At 32.8% G+C, this 21,039-nt stretch overlaps 1 protein-coding gene, 1 long non-coding RNA gene and 1 other non-coding gene across 3 annotated transcripts; 2 read left to right on the top strand and 1 right to left on the bottom strand.

The window, feature by feature from the left end:
- Positions 1 to 316: 316 nt before the first annotated feature.
- Trnap-ugg lies at positions 317 to 388 on the bottom strand. The gene has a single exon. It is a non-coding gene; the product is annotated as a tRNA-Pro (tRNA).
- Positions 389 to 999: 611 nt separating this feature from the next.
- On the top strand, positions 1,000 to 3,421 carry LOC124442737. The gene is made up of 3 exons (XR_006947346.1): positions 1,000 to 1,202; positions 1,929 to 2,073; positions 3,375 to 3,421. It is a non-coding gene; the product is annotated as an uncharacterized LOC124442737 (long non-coding RNA).
- Positions 3,422 to 7,925: 4,504 nt separating this feature from the next.
- Positions 7,926 to 10,940, top strand: LOC124441023 (sperm-associated antigen 17-like). Its single transcript, XM_046991444.1, has 4 exons — positions 7,926 to 8,040; positions 8,497 to 8,573; positions 9,851 to 10,087; positions 10,779 to 10,940. Exons 1-4 carry the CDS (start codon positions 7,926 to 7,928, stop codon positions 10,938 to 10,940), a joined length of 591 nt encoding a protein of 196 aa, XP_046847400.1.
- The last annotated feature ends 10,099 nt before the right edge of the window (positions 10,941 to 21,039 follow it).

Genomic DNA, 21,039 nt, shown 5'->3' with positions numbered 1-21,039 from the left:
TGCGCTATTTATGAAAATGCGGGCTCGTGCCAACTCTTAGAAAGGTGCAATGCGCAGACATATGTTCCAAAATAATTTTAAATTTGGTCAAAATCATATTTATAGCTGACAGTTTTTTACATTGGTCCACATTTAATAAACTTTATGATGCTTTCATTTCATTTTGTTATTTTGACCTTGTTTTATAGAATCGTAACATTATTTTGCATGAAATTATTTGTCTTTAACGGCAAAAGTTGCTCAATTGGTAATGATTTTCAGCGCAAGTCATTAGAATAATATTTTTAAGGAATTTATGATGAAATCGTAAAAAGCGGGGCTCAGGCGGGAATCGAACCCGCGGCCTCTCGCACCCAAAGCGAGAATCATACCACTAGACCACTGAGCCTTGGTTCTTAAATAATTGTGGACGATGTTTTATATAAAATAATGAAAATACCTGTAAAACAACGTGTACTTTGTTGTATATTCGCACGTGTCGACGTTGTCTTGGCAACTATTACAGGTCATGACCTTTAATTCAGTGGTTATTTTCACATGTTAATAAACACTTGTTGTGTTGGCTATTGTTAATATGAGAAGATTTACTCATAAAAATACAGTTCCCCAAAAAAAACAGAGCTCTTGTTGCTGAAATTTTCGTCTCTTAGTTGTAGCTTGCTTCAAAAGTTGCTTAGCAAATTTTAAATCGATAATAGCTTAAATACGACATGTGAAAATTCATTTCAATTTTCATGTCGACTTAAATTAGTTTTTACTGAATTAAATAATATAAAATGAAGGACAGATTTATAAAATTTGAAAATGCGTTACATTTTCTTTTGAAAAATCTTTAAAAACATCAGTGTTTGTAAAGAACATAGAGAAACTAATTTTTTATGTCTATCAATCAGAAACCCATGTTTTATAATTCCATTTTTTTTTGTTGCCTTGATCCTTTTATTCTTATTCTTCTCTGGGATATCAGTTTTAAAGATAGAGGATCCTGTCCGACGTAGAGTTCAAACTGCTTCTGTTATTGGAAAGAACAACACAAGAGGTTTTGAGCTTTCTCCACCAGAGGTGGACATGGGGTACTTAAAGAAGGTCACACGTATGTACATTCGGTGATATTAAGGAACATTGGTATTGATAGCTGTAGATTCAAAGTACGACAACCTCCTCCATCGACTGGTATCAAAGTTTTGTTTAATCATGGTCCAGTAAGTTTTTATTTTCAATTAATTATACATTCTTAAATACCCTTTCTACCGCTTAATCCCTTAAGTATACCCCCTTTACCCTCGGTATAACCTATTGCGTGTGTATAGTTCAGTATAAATTAGCATCAATGATAATATCAAGGCATACGACTCGAAAATTTTGCTGTTTAAATTATATTTTATCTCAACAGGATTTTGAAAATGACAGCGTATTTTCAAAAAGTGTACGTACATTACTTCTCATTCTCAAGATATTGAAGTTTTATAATTCGCTTTACACAAATTTTACATCATTTTGCATTTAACAAAGTTTTAAGCATCCTTTGGTTTCGTTGAAAGATCAAGCATTATTTAATACCATTAATTCTTCACAATGAAGGGAATTTTGCTCTGTTAAAGTAAAATATCAGCAAATGTACCTGCTTTCATTATGAAATGTGACGTCACATGCTGTGTAAAGCACAGTGCATAAACTACAATATCTTGAGAAAGAAAATTGATATGAATAAACTGTTTTAGAAGATTTTCATGGTAACCTTCAATGAAAATATAATATAAATGGCATAATTTTCCAATAATAAGCTCTTACATTGACAAGCAACAAAGCAATTTCTATTGTGCTGCTTGATCGGCTAATAGACTGCAATGGTTGGGAATGACACGCGTTTTCAATGAAATAAAACCTGTGTCTTACTTTTTCTTTCGTTGTTGCATTTTATTACATAGGTTGCAGCAGGAATGACGAGAAAACTAGACATTGAAATGTTTGCTGTAGCTGTTGGTGTATCTGGAGAAAGTGGAGTTGGATCTGTTGGTCATCACATTGAAATAATTGGCGAAAATGAAATTTTTTATCTTCCTGTGTCGGCCAGTATCCTTTAATTTTATGAATAAATTGTGTGACAGGAATATTTATATTATAAAATACATAGAATGAGAACAGTCTTTACGCTGCATAAAATATATAAGAAATGAGATGACGTATGTCTGTGTAGGTGGTGATGAATGAACAACAGAGAAGAACACTTTACACTACATAAAATATATAAGAAATAAGATAACGTGTGTCAGTGTAGGTAGTGATGAATGAACAACAAAGAACGAGAACATCTTTACACTACATAAAATATATAAGAAATAAGATAACGTGTGTCTCTGTAAATAAAGATGAATGAACAACAGAGAACGAGAACAGTTTTACACTACATAAAATATATAAGAAATAAGATAACGTGTGTCTCTGTAAATAAAAATGAATGAACAACAGAGAACGAGAACAGTCTTTACACTACATAAAATATATAAGAAATAAGATAACGTGTGTCTCTGTAAATAAAAATGAATGAACAACTGAGAACGAGAACAGTCTTTACACTACATAAAATATATAAGAAATGAGATAACGTGTGTCTCTGTAAATAAAGATGAATGAACAACAGAGAACAAGAACAGTCTTTACACTACATAAAATATATAAGAAATAGGATAACGTGTGTCTCTGTAAATAACGATGAATGAACAACTGAGAACGAGAACAGTCTTTACACTACATAAAATATATAAGAAATGAGATAACGTGTGTCTCTGTAAATAAAGATGAATGAACAACAGAGAACAAGAACAGTCTTTACACTACATAAAATATATAAGAAATAAGATAACGCATGTCAGTGTAGGTAGTGATGAATGAACAACAGAGAACGAGAACAGTCTTTACACTACATAAAATATATAAGAAATAAGATAACGTGTCTCTGTAAATAAAGATGAATGAACAACAGAGAACAAGAACAGTCTTTACACTACATAAAATATATAAGAAATAAGATAACGCATGTCAGTGTAGGTAGTGAATGAACAACAGAGAACGAGAACAGTTTTTACACTACATAAAATATATAAGAAATAAGATAACGTGTCTCTGTAAATAAAGATGAATGAACAACAGAGAACGAAAGTCTTTACACTACATAAAATATATAAGAAATAAGATAACGTGCGTCTCTGTAAATAACGATGAATGAACAACAGAGAACGAGAACAGTTTTACACTATCTAAAACATATAGAAATAAGAAAAATTGTGTCAGTGTAGATAGTGATGAATGAACAACAGAGAACAAGAACTGTCAACTTAGTTACAAATCATAGCATTCTTTAATGATATTCTCAGCTATTTTAACCGCTTATGAGTATGACAATCGTTCAAATTCGTTTCCCAAGGTTATCTCAGTAAAGGAACTTGTATGATTGACAATCGACCATCATCAAGAGACGCTATTCTTCCTCGAAGAAATCATATATATTCTGATGTTTCTGAACAATTTTAAACTTCCTAGGATGTTCTATGTATTCTGCGTATAGTTTTTTACCATTGAGTAATTTTTGTTACATAAATTATAAATTATATTTATATCTTCTTGTGACCCGAAACTTACAATCGCTTTCAAAATTATGGCATGAATTTGATTTAGGGGCCGATTACATGAGCCCGCGGTAACTGGAGTTCAGAGAGGCGGGAAATGATTTTGATTCATCGAAAGGAGTAAAATTTTAAGTGCAAAACTTTTCGTATTCGTTAGTTGTAATTTTTAAATCAGGCTAAATTATTTGTTTTCATTTTAAAGGTTTTGTAAATTTGCAAAGTCAGAGCATAGAGAATTTGCTCAAATAAGTTTTTCCGTGAAGTATTTAATCCTTTCCATTTGCCAAAATGATTTAACGCTTCGCTTAATCCCGGCTACCGTGCTCATGTGAACAGCCCCTTTATTTGTATTCGAGTTGTATGTTTTTGTTCATGGTCAGCGAGGGAATAAAGAAAAGAATAAAGCTATTTAATTGTGAAGTCTGTTTTAAATTTATTCAGTGAACTAGTGTATGAATTTGCTTTGCAAATACATATGGTAGTTTTACTGTCGTCGAAGTTTTCGATGGTTCATAAAAGTTTTCAAGTTAGTGGAAAGGATGTTGTCTATGCGAGGAAAAGACTGTCAACATAACAGGACATAAAATGTGAGGATGGAATAAGGTAAACCTTAGAATAACAAACTTCGAGAATGTGAAGAAAGAGCAAAAGATTTACTTGTTTCTTAAGTATTGACGATGTAACAGTCGAAAGATAGCTATTAACAACTGACTTGGTAACTTGCCCTCGAGGTAATGTAATTTTAATCAACTTTAAAGCGGAAACATCCATAACGTTTTCCACTCACCAGAACTGTGAAGGACTCAAGTGCTGAAAATTCAACCGAAGCAAGTTAACGCAATTTCTACACTCGACTGGCAAGAAGAATGAAATGTTTAAATAAGGCGTATTAGCTTAATACTGATTAAGGATGTTTAGTCCAAACGTTCCTCGTAAATATATTGATGGTATGCACATGTTTGTGGGATGGAGTGAAGACAACCGTAGTGTAGGTTTTTGTGTTACAGAGTAAAAAGAGAGCAAATGGATTGGTTGAAAAGGTGAGCATTTTTTAATCATAAAGCGGTTATATTATCATACGAGACTGCCTATATATTTTTATTACATCAAGACATATATGATAGTATTATTTATCGTTACAGTATAGAAAAATTTTAAGATGACAACAGTAAAGATTGTTGTCAAATTATCAAATTTTGTTTATAATGACGTCAATGTTACTCACTAATCATGTCATAGTGCGCATGAATAAAAGTCAAGATGGAAATGCATATTTTTCTACAAATCTATAACTATTTTATACGACTCATTTAAAGTTATATTTTGTACTGCACTGAGCTTAGATTTCTACAAGGATCTCTTAAAGTGAATGTACATCAGTGAATTCATTTGTTTTTTGAACTATGTTTTCCACCAGGTGCAAGAACTTTAATAATAGTTAGGGTAGTTGAGTTTAATGATAGCCATGTTCAGCATTTATAAAGTTCAAAATCTCCGAGAGTGATGAAGTTGAGATCTTTCTCTAAACCCCTATTCTAGTTAGACACACGATTTTAGAGAAGTAAAATCATGCAAGGCTCCTTTAAGAAAAAACTTTGGGGTCTCTGTTACAGACCTTTAAAGTTGAGAACAGTTTAGAAAATCTGCCTGGCAGATATTTAAAATCATAACGTCCTATTTCCTCAAGAGAGCCTTAAGCCTCACATTTTATCTTGGCGTCCTAAGAGAGACAGTTATCATTAGATTTTTTTTGTGTTATGCTAAAATGTTCTTTTCCGTTTCTTTTTATTCTCTTTTCTATTGATTACCCAGATGAATTGCAACATCGCGCAAACATTTGTTTGAAAGATCTTCTGTATTTCTTATCTCGTATTCCATAAATGAAAGCATTTGTAATGGAGTTTGTTGCAGCCAGAAGCGAAATTCCAATGTGAACTTTTAAAGAAATACAGCCACCATTACAAATGACAAACTTGATAAAACTATCACAGGAAAAGGTGTTACACAGAATAAAAAACAACCAAAAACGACACGGATTGTTTTGAAGAGTTTCATTTGTCGTGAAAAGTTTTTTCTTGAGTTCAAATCATCTGCAGCCGTTGAATTATTTGTTTTTGATAATGAAGCTTGTGCTGCTATTTTTCTACCTTGACTTCGAGCAATTTGTACAGTTTTCACATTGAAAACGATCGTAACACCAAGTGGAACAAAGAAAAAGAAAAAAGTACCAACTGAACAGCTATTTTGTTCATCTTACATATGAATGGCACATCGCTAGGTCTCGATGTGAAAAATATCATAAGAAAATAAAGCCAGTGATCCATACTAAAACCAAAGCTATAGACACCTTTCTTTGGGTGACAATTTGAGGATACTTTAGGGTAATGCAATACAAATGTAACGATCAATTGTGAGCATCATGATATTCACTACAGAAAGCGATAAACTTGCGTACAAAATGAAATGAATAATTCGCAAAGTAGGCCTGTTTTCCCCATCAAAACGGTGCATTTTTGCGATAGCCATCGGAAAGTTATCCCACAAACGACAAGATCCGACAAAGCCAAATTAATAACAAAATAACTGGTCGTATTTTTATCTTTATTCCAACGAACATTGTGCCATATCACCAAAACGTTTCCTGTAACTCCATTATTATAAACAATGATTCAAATGTTATTAGAAATATCACAAGGTTTGTGGTATTGGTTATTTGTAGAATTCATTGTTCTTTTCATCAGTTTTAGTCTCGTTTGTAAGAGATTTGGATGTAATAAGAACAACAGCTTTCGTATCAACCTAAGTAGTCAAATGCTAATATTGAACTGCGTGCTTCATGGCAACGTTAACACCAGATGTGTTTTAAAACTTTATTTAGATGAAAGTTTAAGCTAACATTGACATAACAAATTCATTTTTCGATAGTTTGATAAAGCAGTCATTACTATATGTTAAATATAATTGCTTAAAAACGTCATCATTTATATTTTATGAGTGTTTCAGTTACAAATTTAAAGATCAATGATAAAATATAAATGTGTCGTAAGAAAGAGAGGTGGCGCGGGGAATAGTTCTATGTTATTTAGATAACAATGAAAAAAGGATATTCTTTAAAAGTTTACTACTGTGTCATAATGTGGAGGCACTTTCAATAATTTCGTCACAGAGTGCATTGTCTCAGGTTAAATTACGATATTGCAAACCCCCTGTGGCCTTTTTTATTGAAAATACATTAAAGGAAAACACGGTTTTCTGTTTTTATTATTATAAATAATGAAATATTTCATCAACATTTTCTTTAGTTATTGCTAGCAAACGCCGGCTACTAACAATGAAGTCTCGCTTTATGATGGTCTGTTATGGCTTCATTACGAGGTCACTTTTCTTTGAAGAGTTTTATAAAACGTAGCGGAAACGATTAAAATTCCTTATAAGCGTGTATATGTTTATCGTGTTAGAGACTAGAAAACGTCAAAAATTGTGTGAACGTTAAGTGAACTAGACTACCCTTCATGCTTAAACTTAGTAAAACTATTGATTGACATGTAAAATTCCTTTAACAAACTTTGAAAAATGACATTGGATTCATGATATATTTCATCAAAACATTTGAACGATATCAAAGGCAAAATAATTTCAACCGTTTATAAAGAAGAATGATAACAATCCAAATATTCCCGGCCGGATGAAGGAAAGATTTTATCATGTGTACTTTAGTTTTACAAAGCAAACTAGAGTATATGTAATAATTTATCGTAACTAATACTTTGAGTTCACAGGGCATTTTAATTATATTTTTAGTACAGGCGAGAAAATTCTCTAAAAAATGATCTCAAAGCTGATGTAAATGGTAATGTTTAAACTTGGTTTCTATTTAGTTTTTAATTTTCACTGTCGCTATCATGAAAACAATACATTCAATAGTGTCGTTGTTTCTTTATTAAACTTCTTGGTGACTTTGTTGTAAAATTGTTGCATCTTCTTTTGTCTATTTTGGAAAGAATCAGTTTATAAAAATCATCGTAATTCATACAGTTTTTATTTTGAACATAGAAAAGTCAAGTTATTTTATTTTTACTGCAGGTGTACAAGAAAAGTATTTGAAGTCTGTAGCACCTGTCGAAAAGCCCGCACCACCTGCGCCAGCCTGGAAACGCACGGCCGAGGAATGGAACGAGATCGTATAGATTTGGCTAAACTGGAATACGGCAAACATGCATTAGTCATCGTGAAGTTCCGCCATATTTTGAAACGGCGAAGGGTCAAGCTTTTCTAAGTGCTTTAAATCGCGGTCCTGATATGTTGAAGCTCAGTGCTGAACTCGACAAACAAGCTTGTCCAGTTTCTAGTTCGCTTCACACTACAATGTGTGCATCAACAGAAATCATAGATCAGAGGCATCAAACTTCTCATGGTACGTTATGGTATATAGTTGGAGAAACTCCTTTTATACGTACTTTTCTTTCTTACTGCTATAGAAAATTCCGCAATCTTCAAACTGGTCTAGGTCAGCGGTTTTAGAGAACCAGATCTTGATAGATGACAATCGCCTGGGATGTCTCTCCAGTCGAAGTAGTACACCATTTGTCAGTCGTCCAGTGAATCCTACCTGCACAGCTGGTGGTGTACCTACCTCCCCGTCGACACGACCCACAACCCCACCCCATCAAGCATCGACTGTCTTGTGAGCAATGAAAGTGTTTTAGATTCCCCCATACCAAACAATCTATAGTCCGAGTTCGACTTTAGAATCATTGTTGGAAATGCAACATGAGTATTGAGTTCAGATGTTACGTCATCAAGTAAGTTATAATTGGTGCAATGTGTAGTACGTAAAAACAGCATTTATGTTTATGTTATCGTTACACAGAGACATCTTGTGATAATCATGATAATTTACCCAAAGTTATCATGGGTGGAAAACCTGGTGCTCTACCAAACTCTCAGGTGAGATGATAACAAAATTTTAAAACATTGGACACAGACAAAAGTTTAATTTGCTTCTGAGGTCCATATTACGTTACAATTGCCTCGGTATCAATTATTGGTATCTCAGTGGTAGAATTCTCGCCTGCCACGCGGGAGGCCCGGGTTCGATTCCCGGCCAATGCATCTTTCTTTTGAACCTTCAACTTTGTTTGTTTATTGTATTTTGTAATTGGTTCTCAGTTCGTTTCTTCACTAACATGTGCCTTCAGTGCTTTTTACCTGGACGGTGGACTAGTTGTGCTAAGCAGTCGCTGAATAGTGAAGATTGCGCTATTTATGCAAATGCGGAATTCAATTCTTAAAAAGTTGCAATGCGCAGACATATGTTCCAAAATAATTTTAAATTTGGTCAAAATCATATTTATAGCTGACAGTTTTTTTTGCATTGGTCCACATTTAGTAAACTTTATGATGCTTTCATTTCATTTTGTTATTTTGACTGTTTTATAGAATCGTAACAATTTTTTGCATGAAATTATTTGTCTTTATCGGCAAAGTTGCTCAATTGGTAATGATCTGTCATCGCAAGTCATTACAGAAATATTTTCTGAAGGAATTTATGATGAAATCGTAAAAGCGGGGCTCAGGCGAGAATCGAACCGCGGCCTCTCGCACCAAAGCGAGAATCATACCACTAGACCACTGAGCCTTGGTTCTTAAAGAATTGTGGATGATGTTTTACATAAAATAATGAAAATACCGGTAAAACAACGTGTACTTTGTTGTAAATTCGCACGTGCGTCGACGTTGTCTTGGCAACTATTACAGGTCGTGACCTCAAATTTAGTGGTTATTTTCACATGTAATTAAACACTTGTTGTGTTGGCTATTTAATAACATGAGAAGATTTACTCATAAAATACAGTTTCCCCAAAAACAGAGCTCTTGTTGCTGAAATTTTCGTCCCTTAGTTGTAGCTTGCTTCAAAAGTTGCTTGAGTAAATTTTAAATCGAAAATGGCTTCTAAATACGACATCATGTGAAAATTCATTTCAATTTTCATATCGACTCAAAATATTTTCAACTGAATTAAATAAGATAAAACGAAGGACAGATATATAAAATTTGAAAATACGTTACATTTTCTTTTGAAAAATCTTTAAAATCATCAGTGTTTGTAAAGGACATAGAGAAACTAATTTTTCATGTCTATCAATCAGAAACCCATGTTTTATAATTCCATTTTTTTTGTTGCCTTGATCCTTTTTATTTCTTATTCTTCTCTGGGATATCAGTTTTTAAAGATAGAGGATCCTGTCCGACGTAAAGTTCAAACTGCTTCTGTTATTGGAAAGAACAACACAAGAGGTTTTGAGCTTTCTCCACCTGAGGTGGACATGGGGGTACTTAAAGAAGGTCACACGTATGTACATTCGGTGATATTAAGGAACATTGGTATTGATAGCTGTAGATTCAAAGTACGACAACCTCCTCCATCGACTGGTATCAAAGTTTTATTTAATCATGGTCCTGTAAGTTTTTTGTTTTCAATTAATTATATATTCTTAAATACCCTTTCTACCGCTTATAATCCCCTAAGTATACCCCCTTTACCCTCAGTATAACCTACTGCGTGATAATTTCAAGGCATACGACTCGAAAATTTTGCTATTTAAATTATATTTTCACTCAACAGGATTTTGAAACTGACAGCGTATTTTCTAAACAGTGTACGTATATTGCTTCTCATTCTCAAGATATTGAAGTTTTTATAATTCGCTTTACACAAATTTTACATCATTTTGCATTTAACAAAGTTTTAAACATCCTTTGGTTTTTGATCAAGCAATATTTAATACCATTAGGGAGAGAATGAAGGAATTCTGCTCTGTTGAAGTAAAATATCAGCAAATGTACCTGCTATTTCAAATTTTATTATACAATGTGACGTCACATGCTGTGTAAAGCGTACAGTACATAAACTATAATATCTCGAGAAGAAAATTGATATGAATAAACTGTTTTAGAAGATTCAAACGTTCAAAGAAAATATAATATTAATAGCACAATTTTCCAATCATAGCTCTTACATTGAAAAGCAAAAGCAATTTCTATTGTGCTGCTTGATCGGCTAATAAACTGCAATGGTTGTGAATGACATACGTTTTCAATGAAATAAAACCTGTGCTTACTTTTTTTTGGTTGTTGCATTTTATTTTATAGATTGCAGCAGGAATGACGAGAAAACTAGACATTGAAATGTTTGCTGTAGCTGTTGGTGTATCTGGAGAAAGTGGAGTTGGATCTGTTGGTCATCACATTGAAATAATTGGCGAAAATGAAATTTTTATCTTCCTGTATCGCCAGTATCCTTTAATTTCATGAATAGTTTGTGTGACAGGAATGTTTATATTATAAAATTCATGCTCATACAGAAAATGAGAACAGTCTTTACGCTGCATAAGTATATAAGAAATAAGATGACGTATGTCTGTGTAGGTAGTGATGAATGAACAACAGAGAATGAGAACATCTTTACACTACATAAAATATATAAGAAATAAGATAACGTGTCTGTAGTGAGGTAGTGATGAATGAACAACAAAGAACGAGAACATCTTTATACCACATAAAATATTTAGAAATAAGATAACGTGTCTCTGTAAATAAAGATGAATGAACACAGAGAACAAGAACAGTTTTTACCCGATCCAAAACATAAAAGAAATAAGATAAAGTGTGTGAGTGTAGATAGTGATGAATGAACAACAGAGAACAAAAACAGTCAACTTAGTTACAAATCATTGCATTCTTTAATGATATTGTCAGCTATTTTAACCGCTTATGAGTATGACAATCGTTAAAATTCGTTTCCCCAAGGTTATCTCAGTAAAGGAACTCGTATGATTGACAATCGACCACCATCAAGAGACGCTATTCGTCCTCAGAAGAAATCATATGTATTCTGATGTTTCTGAACAATTTTAAACTTCATAGATTGTTTTATGTATTCTGTGTATAGTTTTTATCATTGAGTAATTTTTTACATAAATTATAAATTATATTTATATCTTCTAGTGACCCGAAAGTTACAATCGCTTTCAAAATTATGGCATCAATTTGTATGATTTAGGGGCTGATTACATGAGCCGGTAACCTGAATTCAGAGAGGCGGAATTGATTTTGAGTCATTGAAAGAAGCAAAATTTTAAGCGCAAAATTTTCTTATGCGTTAGTTGTAACTTTCAAATCATGCACAATTATTTGTTTTCATTTTAAAGATTTTGTAAATTTTCAAGTCAGAGCATAGAGAAATTGCTCAAACAAGTTTTTCGTGAAGTATTTAATCTTTCCATTTGCCAAAATGATTTAACGCTTCGCTGAATCCGGCTGGGCTCATGTGAACAGCCCCTTAAATTTGTATTCGAGTTGTACGTTTTAGTGAATTTTGAATAACATTGATGGCGTTCAAAGCGTGTATTGTTCATGGTCAGCAGGGAATAAAAGAAAGAATAGAGCTATTTATTTGTGAAGTCTGTTTTGAATTTATTCAGTGAACAGTGTATGAATGCTTTGCAAATACATATGAGTAGTTTTACTGTCGTCGAAGTTTTCGATGGTTCATAAAAGTTTTCAAAAGTTAGTGGTAAGGACGTTGTCTATGCAAGGAAAAGACTGTAAACATAACAGGACATAAAATGGGAGGATGGAATAAGCTAAAGCAGAAAATAAACTTCGAGAATGTGAAGAAAATAGCGAAAGATTTACTTGTGTCTTAAATATTGGCGATGTAACAGTCGAAGAAGATAGCTATCACTTTTGCCCTCGAGGTAATGTAATTTTAATCAACTTTAAAGCGGAAACTTCCAGCCATTAACGTTTTCCACTCCCAGAAACGAAGGACTCAAGTGCTGAAAAGTCAACGAAACAAGATAATGCAATTTCTAATTTCGACTGGCAAGAAGAATGAAATGTTTAAATAAGGCGTATTAGCTTTAATACTGATTAAGGATGTTTAGTCCAAACGTTCCTCGTAAATATATTGATGATATGCACGTGTTTGTGGAATGGAGTAAAAGACAACCGTAGTGTAGGTTTTGTATTATTGCAGGACAAGCAGGGTTTAGGTTTTGAAGAAGACACATGTTATTATCTTTATTTTCTCTCTTACATTTGTTTCTGTTTCAGGTTCAAGACTCTAAACTCTTAGTTTTGGTCATTTTGTTCAATATAACCTTCAGACAGATTTGTTGCCAAACCACCATTTCACCAGGGGCGGATCTATTATGTCAAATCCGTCGCGCGACTGATGTTTGAAATTCAAAATTACCTATTCATATTAGTTAAAATTCATTAATTATTCTTACTTTATTATCGCATTTACTTCGTGATAAAATCCAGCTTTATTTATTATTGAAAACTAATGACTAATCCAATATGAATATCTCCTTGGTAACCAGATCAGTTGAATTTTAATTGCCTGGAATAACCGACTGATAAGCGGGGTGGCTTGACTGGTTCGACGGATAAAGTCTATGAACGTAAAACAGCTTATTTCATTGGTCAATAGCCAGATCAGTGGACGATCTGGAATAATCTCGACCGATAAGCGGGGTGGCCGGACCTATAAGGAGTCCACTTGCTATCTTGTAATTGGTTCATTTAAATTTTGTCTTACTGTGATTGGTTTGACCTATTTCGACTGATAGCCAACTGAACTAACATAGTCAAGCTCACTGTCTGAATTGAATGTTTGATCGTTTCATAATAATTTTTTCTAAAGCATGATAGAAACTAAACTACAATCAGATGGAGTTTATGGAAATCTTTTACAAATTCATATATTGACATGAATGCTGCTTTCCAAACTGGGAATTTTTTCAAGAGGGCGAAAAATTTATGGATGAATTGTAAATGCTTGGCAAAGACGATCTCGGAGCGACATTTCAGTCATTGATGTTCAAAAGCAAGCCAACATTGTTTTGAGTTTTATCAGCAGAAATTTACATCAAAATCGTAAGTAAGGACAACTGAAGTGTATGCATGAATGTAATATATCAAAGTCAATTTATGCGAGTGTGATGCGATTTATGTTAATATGGCGTATGGTAAGCAAATAGATGCTTCTAAAATTGTTGTTGTTGCCGAGGACTTTTAGCTATGATTTCTTTAATGCTTGGGAATCGGCCGTTATACGGCAGCGAAATCCTACATTCCTGCAAATATATTTCAATGGACAAAAATCTGTAGCCATAAGGCGCCATACTATTATTTACTTTATCATAAACAAGTGTTTGGGGCTTTTCAGTTTATGATCATTGATCATTCAATAGACAGTTATACTACATATTGTTTAAGATTTGAAAACTAACATTGATTACATGAGAAGCTGTTTACTATAACCTGTGATTTTGAGTCTTCTGATCCATGAAGCTTTTATTTTGACAATTTGACTGGAATGGTATTAAACCTGAGTATTTCACATAGATGAAATGTTGTCCCATGTCACATATTGTCCCCTTTCTGACTGAACACCTCATGTAGAGATGTAAGGTGTGTTAATCACGGCTCATACCAGATTGTTTGCCATAAATTCCAAAGGGCTATTGATGTATGAAAGCATTTTCTATAAAGTAAAAATGTCTTCCTATATGCAGATAAACCTTGAAATTTGGCAAAACAACAAAATATTTTCATGATCACTAGGTAATTCTGATGATCATTATAATTTCTAAACTAAATTATTTCAGATTTACATTAAACGAGCTTTGATCATATGAAAAGATATTTATCATAACCAGTAAGCATGACACATGAACCAATTTTAACATTCATGTAATTATATAATTAAAGACATGTTGGTTACATTCTGTTTGTATTTGATAATAAATGCTGCTAGTGATTGCTATATAGCACACCTTGAAGAAGATAATAGTCAGTGATAATGACCTAATAAACATTTATGGCATTAGGCTGTCCTTAACTGCAAATTTTCACTCTGATAATTTTTGCTTAATCTTTGGCAGAGAAAAATTTTGAGTTTTCTCAAAGGTGAATTGCTAATACTGATGTGGAGATGGGTAAAGGGTTACAATAAACTTGCATGGTTTGAAGTCTGAGCTTTTCTATATCTATGAACTGTCACTTGTAGTACCAAATTTCTAACTTAACTCATTACATAGTGGTTTGAATGGGGTCTCTAGAAGTCTATGCCTGACAACTTGGTAGAAATTTTTAAAGGCTATATCTGTTTTGAATATAGCATTATTGTAAAAAAATTTACGTTCCTAGACATGCTAATGAGCCATATATTTGGCATAATAATGAGCCTAAATATTTGGCAAAACATTCAAGTATTGTTCACTTCATTTTGTTTTTGAAAAACATTAACCAAAATGTGTTGTATTTACGCAAAACGATGCCCACAAAATACATTTTGTAATGCTCTAAAACGCTGAAAATGGCATTTTAAGGCTCTGAAATTCAAAATCTCTCAGGAGAGATAGCCTCAGACCCCCAGGTGCGGAGCGCCTCCGACGTTTATGACTGATGTTTGAAAAATCCTAGATCCGCCCCTGCATTTTCACCGACATCCATCAATATGGCGACTTCGTCTATTTCAACGTGAGAGACATGACTTTGAATATGCAAAATCATCAATATTAGCAAAGTAAATTGGTTAAAGGTGATCACTGTTTAATCATAAAATAGTTATTGATATTCTTGACATAGGATTGACTTTATTTATTTTATTACGTGAAGAATATATTATATATTACCAAAGCAAAATTCAAAATAAGAGGACAGCTTCAAAATGACATCATAGTGGCTACCCAATTTTACAGGAAGGTAAAATCAAGGAAGACTCCTTAAAGAACTTTGCTCTCTGGGTAGAGACTGTTTAGTTGAAATACAGTTGGAAGACTGAAGATAAAAAAAAGGCAATTTATTCACTAGTTATATCATAGTGAACATGAATTAAAGACAAACTAAACATCTTTCATAAAATTTAAACCTATTTTATACAACTCATTTTATTAAGTTATATTTTGTATTACACTACGTATTTACTATACACTACAAATTGGCTTTAGAACTATCTTCTTGTATCATCCAAGATTATTAAATATTTGAGGAACAGCAAAATTTCATCATTATTATCCAAGATTAATCTTCAACATTAACAAAGTAGTAGTAAGTCAAGGCCCACGACACTTGAGTGAGGAAAATGTTTCCTGCATCCTCGTCCTAGTTGGCCTCACGATTTCTTAAAACACCTAAACTTATTCAAGGCTCTATAGCCTATAGGAATACATCTGAGTAAAATAACCATTTACAATAATTTGAGTAGATAATTTAAAATGATAACGTCATTATGTCAGAAGTTTCAGTTTTTAGTAATTTCTTTCGGCGTCGCTTTAGAGACCATTAAATGTTTTGGTGTTACGGAAATAATGTTCTTTATCTTTTCTATGAATTACCCAGATGAATGCAACACCGTGCAAACATTAGCTTGAAAGATCTTCTGTATTCCTTGTCACGTATTCCATATATAAAGCATTTGTCACGGAGTTTGTTGCAGCCACAAGTATTGCTACACGAAGTACGTATAAAATACAGCCACCATTACAAATGACAAACTTTATAAACACTATCACAGAGTGGTGTTATACAGAGTAAAAATATCAAAACGATACGAATTGTTTTGAAGAGTTTCAACTGTCGTGTGAAGTTTTCGTGAGTTTAAATCATCTGTAGCGGTTGATTCACTTGTTTCTATTGATGAAGCTTGTGCTGCTATTTTTCGACCTTGGTTTGAGAAATTTGTACAATTTTCACATTGAAAACGATCATAACACCAAGTGGAAGAAGAAAGAATAAAATAGTGCAAATTGAAACAACTATTTTGCTTGGATAACATATAAATGGTATGTTGGAACTTTTGTATTGAAAATATCATAATAAAGCTAAGAAACCAGTGATCCATGCTGAAGCCAAAGCTATAGACACCTTTCTTTGGGTGACAATGTGAGGATACTTTAGGGTAATGCAATACAAATGTAACGATCAATTGTGAGCATCATAAGATTCACAACTGATGTCGATATAGTCGCGTACCAAAGGAATAGTTCAGTTTACAAGGTACAGATAGTTTGGTTACTCCTATCAAAAGTTGAGTTACCATTACAATATACAATGGAAGAGAGATCAACAAACGACAAGATCTGAAACAGCCAAACTTATGATAAAATAGCTGCTTGTATTTTTATCTGTATTCCAACGAACATTGTACAATATCACAAAAATGTTCCTGTAACTCAATAATTACACACAATGATTGGATTTGTACAAATATTGAAAACGCTTGGACTGCTCAGCATTTAGATGATTCATTTCTTTTTGCACACTCTTTATTGCCGTTTCTTAGTACGATTGAAGGAACAGCTTTATATAGTTTCACTTTAAGTTGTCAAATACCAGCTGAGCTGTGGGCATCATGGTAACGCATCAACACAACGCAGATGCGTTCTTAAAAATTCATTTAGATGACAAATATTGACATAAAAACATTGTTTTACGATATTTTGACAATTAAAACATTTTAAGTAAAATTATTTTAAAATGTAGAGTTTCAAGTTGAAAACTTTCGGTGTGTAATATAAGTGTGTTAAAACGACACGATGGATGTATTATTGATGGAGTTTTGGTTATAGCTATGAAAAATTAATAACTTATGAAATTTTCTAACTTAACAATGTAGAGGCGCACATGTAAAAGTTTCTCAGCTTGTTTATACTATCTTAATTGAAATGTCTTGTTGCAAACCCCTGTGGCTTTTTGTGAAAATATGTTAAAGTAAGATACATTTTCTGTTTTTGTTCATATAACTAAATAGCTGTATCCCAAGTTCGAGGTTTCTTTAGTTAATACAAGCAATCGTTGAAAAGTAAAGTATATATTAACAATAAAATAGAGACTTTGTCGTGGTGACAAATCTGAAAATATTTTTAAGGATAGCAAATACAATAGTGAATGGTAAAAGTAATATAATAAGTTGATAGTTTTTATAAAAGAACTGTTTTTAGAAAAGAGCACTAACCCAATAGTTTTAAATTAAACGACAAGATGCATATGAGCAGACTACTCCTAAGGTGTCAACGTATTGAGCTGATTCTTATTCAGACGACAATTTTAGAATCATTAAGAAATACCGTTCATTTTCAGTTAAGCGTCATGAAAGATGTTTTAATTAAGTTAACCAATCCGTCCTCCGCCGACAAAGGATTATGTTTTAATTTATCCCTGTTTTAAGCGTCATCTCCGCTTTTGGACATGGCATTATAAATATCGGTAGATTGTAAATTTGCATTGCAGAACGTTGACCTTGAGGGTAGTCTGCCAGATTATCATGTCGTTTAATTTAGAACTATTGGTTTGTGCTCTTTACTTAAAACAGCTCTTTTAAAAATCAACTTATTATATTACCATTAAATATATTATTCTATCTTTCTAAAACTAAATATTAACACTAAAAATAAAGTCTCGTAGCTATAAGAACATGATATGACTTCGTGTAGAAAGTTAGAATCACTTTTTGCATCTTGTGCATACGAAGATAAATGTCCAACTGTGTAATGAGTTAACGCTGACACATCATTACTACCCTACACTAATGTGACAATTCAACGAAATTAGGACAGTTTGAAAATTTTTCGCAATTCGCAATTTCAGAAATGTTTACTGTTGTTTTACGTATTACGAAATATGTATAAATACGAAATGTTTTGTAAATATGCACATCATCAAAATTAAAAGACAGAAACTATGATTGTAGAACTATTTTTAACTCCGACATAAACTTCTTTCAATAGAGTTATATAATTCACTGCCCTCGTTTTACGAAGGAGATCACGCGACAAAATTTTGTGATTTGAGAGCTCTTGTTTATCATGCTACAAGCGTGTTAAACAATTATTGAACTACGTTTATCCTGACATTTTTAACACAAGATGTGTTTTTAAAAGTTCATTTAGATGGATATTGTGGACTTGTCGTAGTTTGAAAATAACAATATTTTTAATAAAAGTATTTTAAAGTGCATTCATTTATATTTTATAAATGTTTACGTTTCAAGCTTAAAAATTCACGAATGAAATATAAATGCATCGAAAAAAATAAAGAATAGTTGTATATTGTTTGTGATGCTATAGTTAGTCGTTGCCATGACTATGAACGGTTAGTCAGTGGACTAACATGCTCGAGTGCATGCGCAGATGATTTCTCTATTAAAATTGTTACTAAGCATTCTATAACTTCAAAATCGGTACTAGTAGATGCAGTTGATCGTTGCCATGAACATGAACTTTCGCAGCTGCTCAAGTCAATATGCTCATTCAGACTGCGCATGCGCAGATTAATAATCTGAAAATTTATGACTGAGCGCTTATTACTCCATAATCGGTACTAATACATACAGTTGGTCATTGTCATGATAATGAACAGAGTTGGTGCAGTTGACTACGCATGCATGCTGAGATTAAATGTCAAGTGAGGGAGCTCTGAAATTGGTGCTTATAGGTGCGTTTACCAAACTTTCAACCATATATTTTTTAAACGTACTTTGTCTTCTTAAGATTGTTTTGACAAGTGCGTATTAAACTCATAAACATTTTGTTACGCCACTCGTAATATTTTTGACAATGTTAGTGATTTTTTTATTTTTTTTCATAACTTTGTATCTTAATATTTTGTGCATAAACAATGCTCTAATATTTTTCACAGATATTATAATTCGTCGATTGCGGTAGAGGAATACTTGAAAATGAAACTTCCAACAGTGAAACAAAATCAAGCATGGCAGAGAAGGAACAACGACGCCATGTTTAAATGTAGCTTTATGAAAGTTGAACGTAGTTCAAGCACCTACCGTACGCTCAAGGGTTTGGATGAGGACTCGTTGACCAATGCAAACACGAATGATTACAAGCATGTCGACGACGATAAAAGCTCTAGCAAGGACGATGCTCCAATGTAGAAACAATCCGTTAGTAAGACAGAGTTTACTGAAGTTATGTTCCAAAAGAAATATCATTTAATCATATATACATTTTGGAAGTTTGTTGGCTCGTGGAATATAGTAGTGGGAACTGTTCATGATGTTGCTAAGATATGTAAAAATAACTACCTGCATCTTTCTTTAGGACGAGAAATCTTATTTCGAAAGTGAAGAGGAAGCAATCACCAAAAGAAATTTCAAGAAGATTCAAAGTGTACTCTGCAAGCTTTGTATACACATATGGAGTATTGTGAGAAGAGTACTCTAAGAAATGCTATTGAAGAGGGATAGTACAAGGACAACAGGAATGCCATTAGTTCTCAGTTTGATTGTAGAAGGATTAGTTCACGTTTATTCACAGGTATAAATATGAACAATTTTTCGTTTTATCTCAATAAATATATATAAAGAACTTAATATTTGCTATTTTCTCTAATTTTTTTGCCAAGTGGGTTTTGATTCAAACAAACGCGTTTGACATGTTTGGTTTTCTATTGTTACAATGTGAAATTTCATTTCGATTTTCATATCGACTTAAATTATTTTCAACTGAATTAAATAGATAAAATGAAGATAGAACAGAAAATTTGAAAATACGTTACATTTTCTTTGAAAACTCTTTAAAATCATCAGTGTTTGTAAAAGACATGGAGAAACTAATTATTTATTTCTATCAATCGAAACCAATATTTTATAATTCCATTTTGTTGTTGCCTTGATCCTTTTTATTGCCTTCTCTGGGATATCAGTTTTTAAAGATAGAGGATCCTGTCCGACGTAAAGTTCAAACTGCTTCTGTTATTGGAAAGAACAACACAAGAGGTTTGAGCTTTCTCCACCAGAAGGTGGACATGGAAGTTAAAAGAAGGTCACACCTATGTACATTCGGTGATATTAGGAACATTGGTATTGATAGCTGTAGATTCAAAGTACGACAACCTCCTCCATCGACTGGTGGTAGCAAAGTTTGTTTTAATCATGGTCCTGTAAGTTTTTGTTTTTCAATTAATTATATATTCTTAAATACCCTTTCTACCGCTTATAATCCGCTAAGTATACCCCCTTGCCACTCAGTATAACTTATTACATGCGTTATAAATCAGTATAAATTAGCATCAATGATAGTTTTTCAAGAGCATATATATTTTCATATAGGATTTTGAAAATGACAGCGTATTTTCTAAAACAGTGTACGTATATTGCTTCTCATTCTCAAGATATTGAAGTTTTTATAATTCGCTTTACACAAGCTTTTTACATCAGTTTGCATTTAACAAAAGTTTTAAACATCCTTTGGTTTTGTTGAAATACCAAGCAATATTTAATACCATTAGGCAGAGATATGAAGGGAATTCTGCTCTGTTAAAATAAAATATCAGCAAATGTACCTGAAATTTCAAATTTCAGTATGCAATGTGACATCAAATG

The sequence above is a fragment of the Xenia sp. Carnegie-2017 genome, unplaced genomic scaffold (genome assembly GCF_021976095.1).
Source record: "Xenia sp. Carnegie-2017 unplaced genomic scaffold, XeniaSp_v1 HiC_scaffold_20, whole genome shotgun sequence".
Lineage (NCBI taxonomy): Eukaryota > Metazoa > Cnidaria > Anthozoa > Malacalcyonacea > Xeniidae > Xenia > Xenia sp. Carnegie-2017.
Note: the sequence above shows the minus strand (reverse complement) of the source record. Positions and strands in the feature narration are given on the sequence as shown.

Bases quoted from the DNA above. Each gene is read 5' to 3' on its own strand.
- LOC124441023 (XM_046991444.1), top strand. From the start codon at position 7,926: ATGTTGAAGCTCAGTGCTGAACTCGACAAACAAGCTTGTCCAGTTTCT. The intron at 8,041-8,496 runs GTACGTTATGGT...ATCGTTACACAG, and splicing joins GAGGCATCAAACTTCTCATG to AGACATCTTGTGATAATCAT. The intron at 10,088-10,778 runs GTAAGTTTTTTG...TTTATTTTATAG, and splicing joins TTTTATTTAATCATGGTCCT to ATTGCAGCAGGAATGACGAG.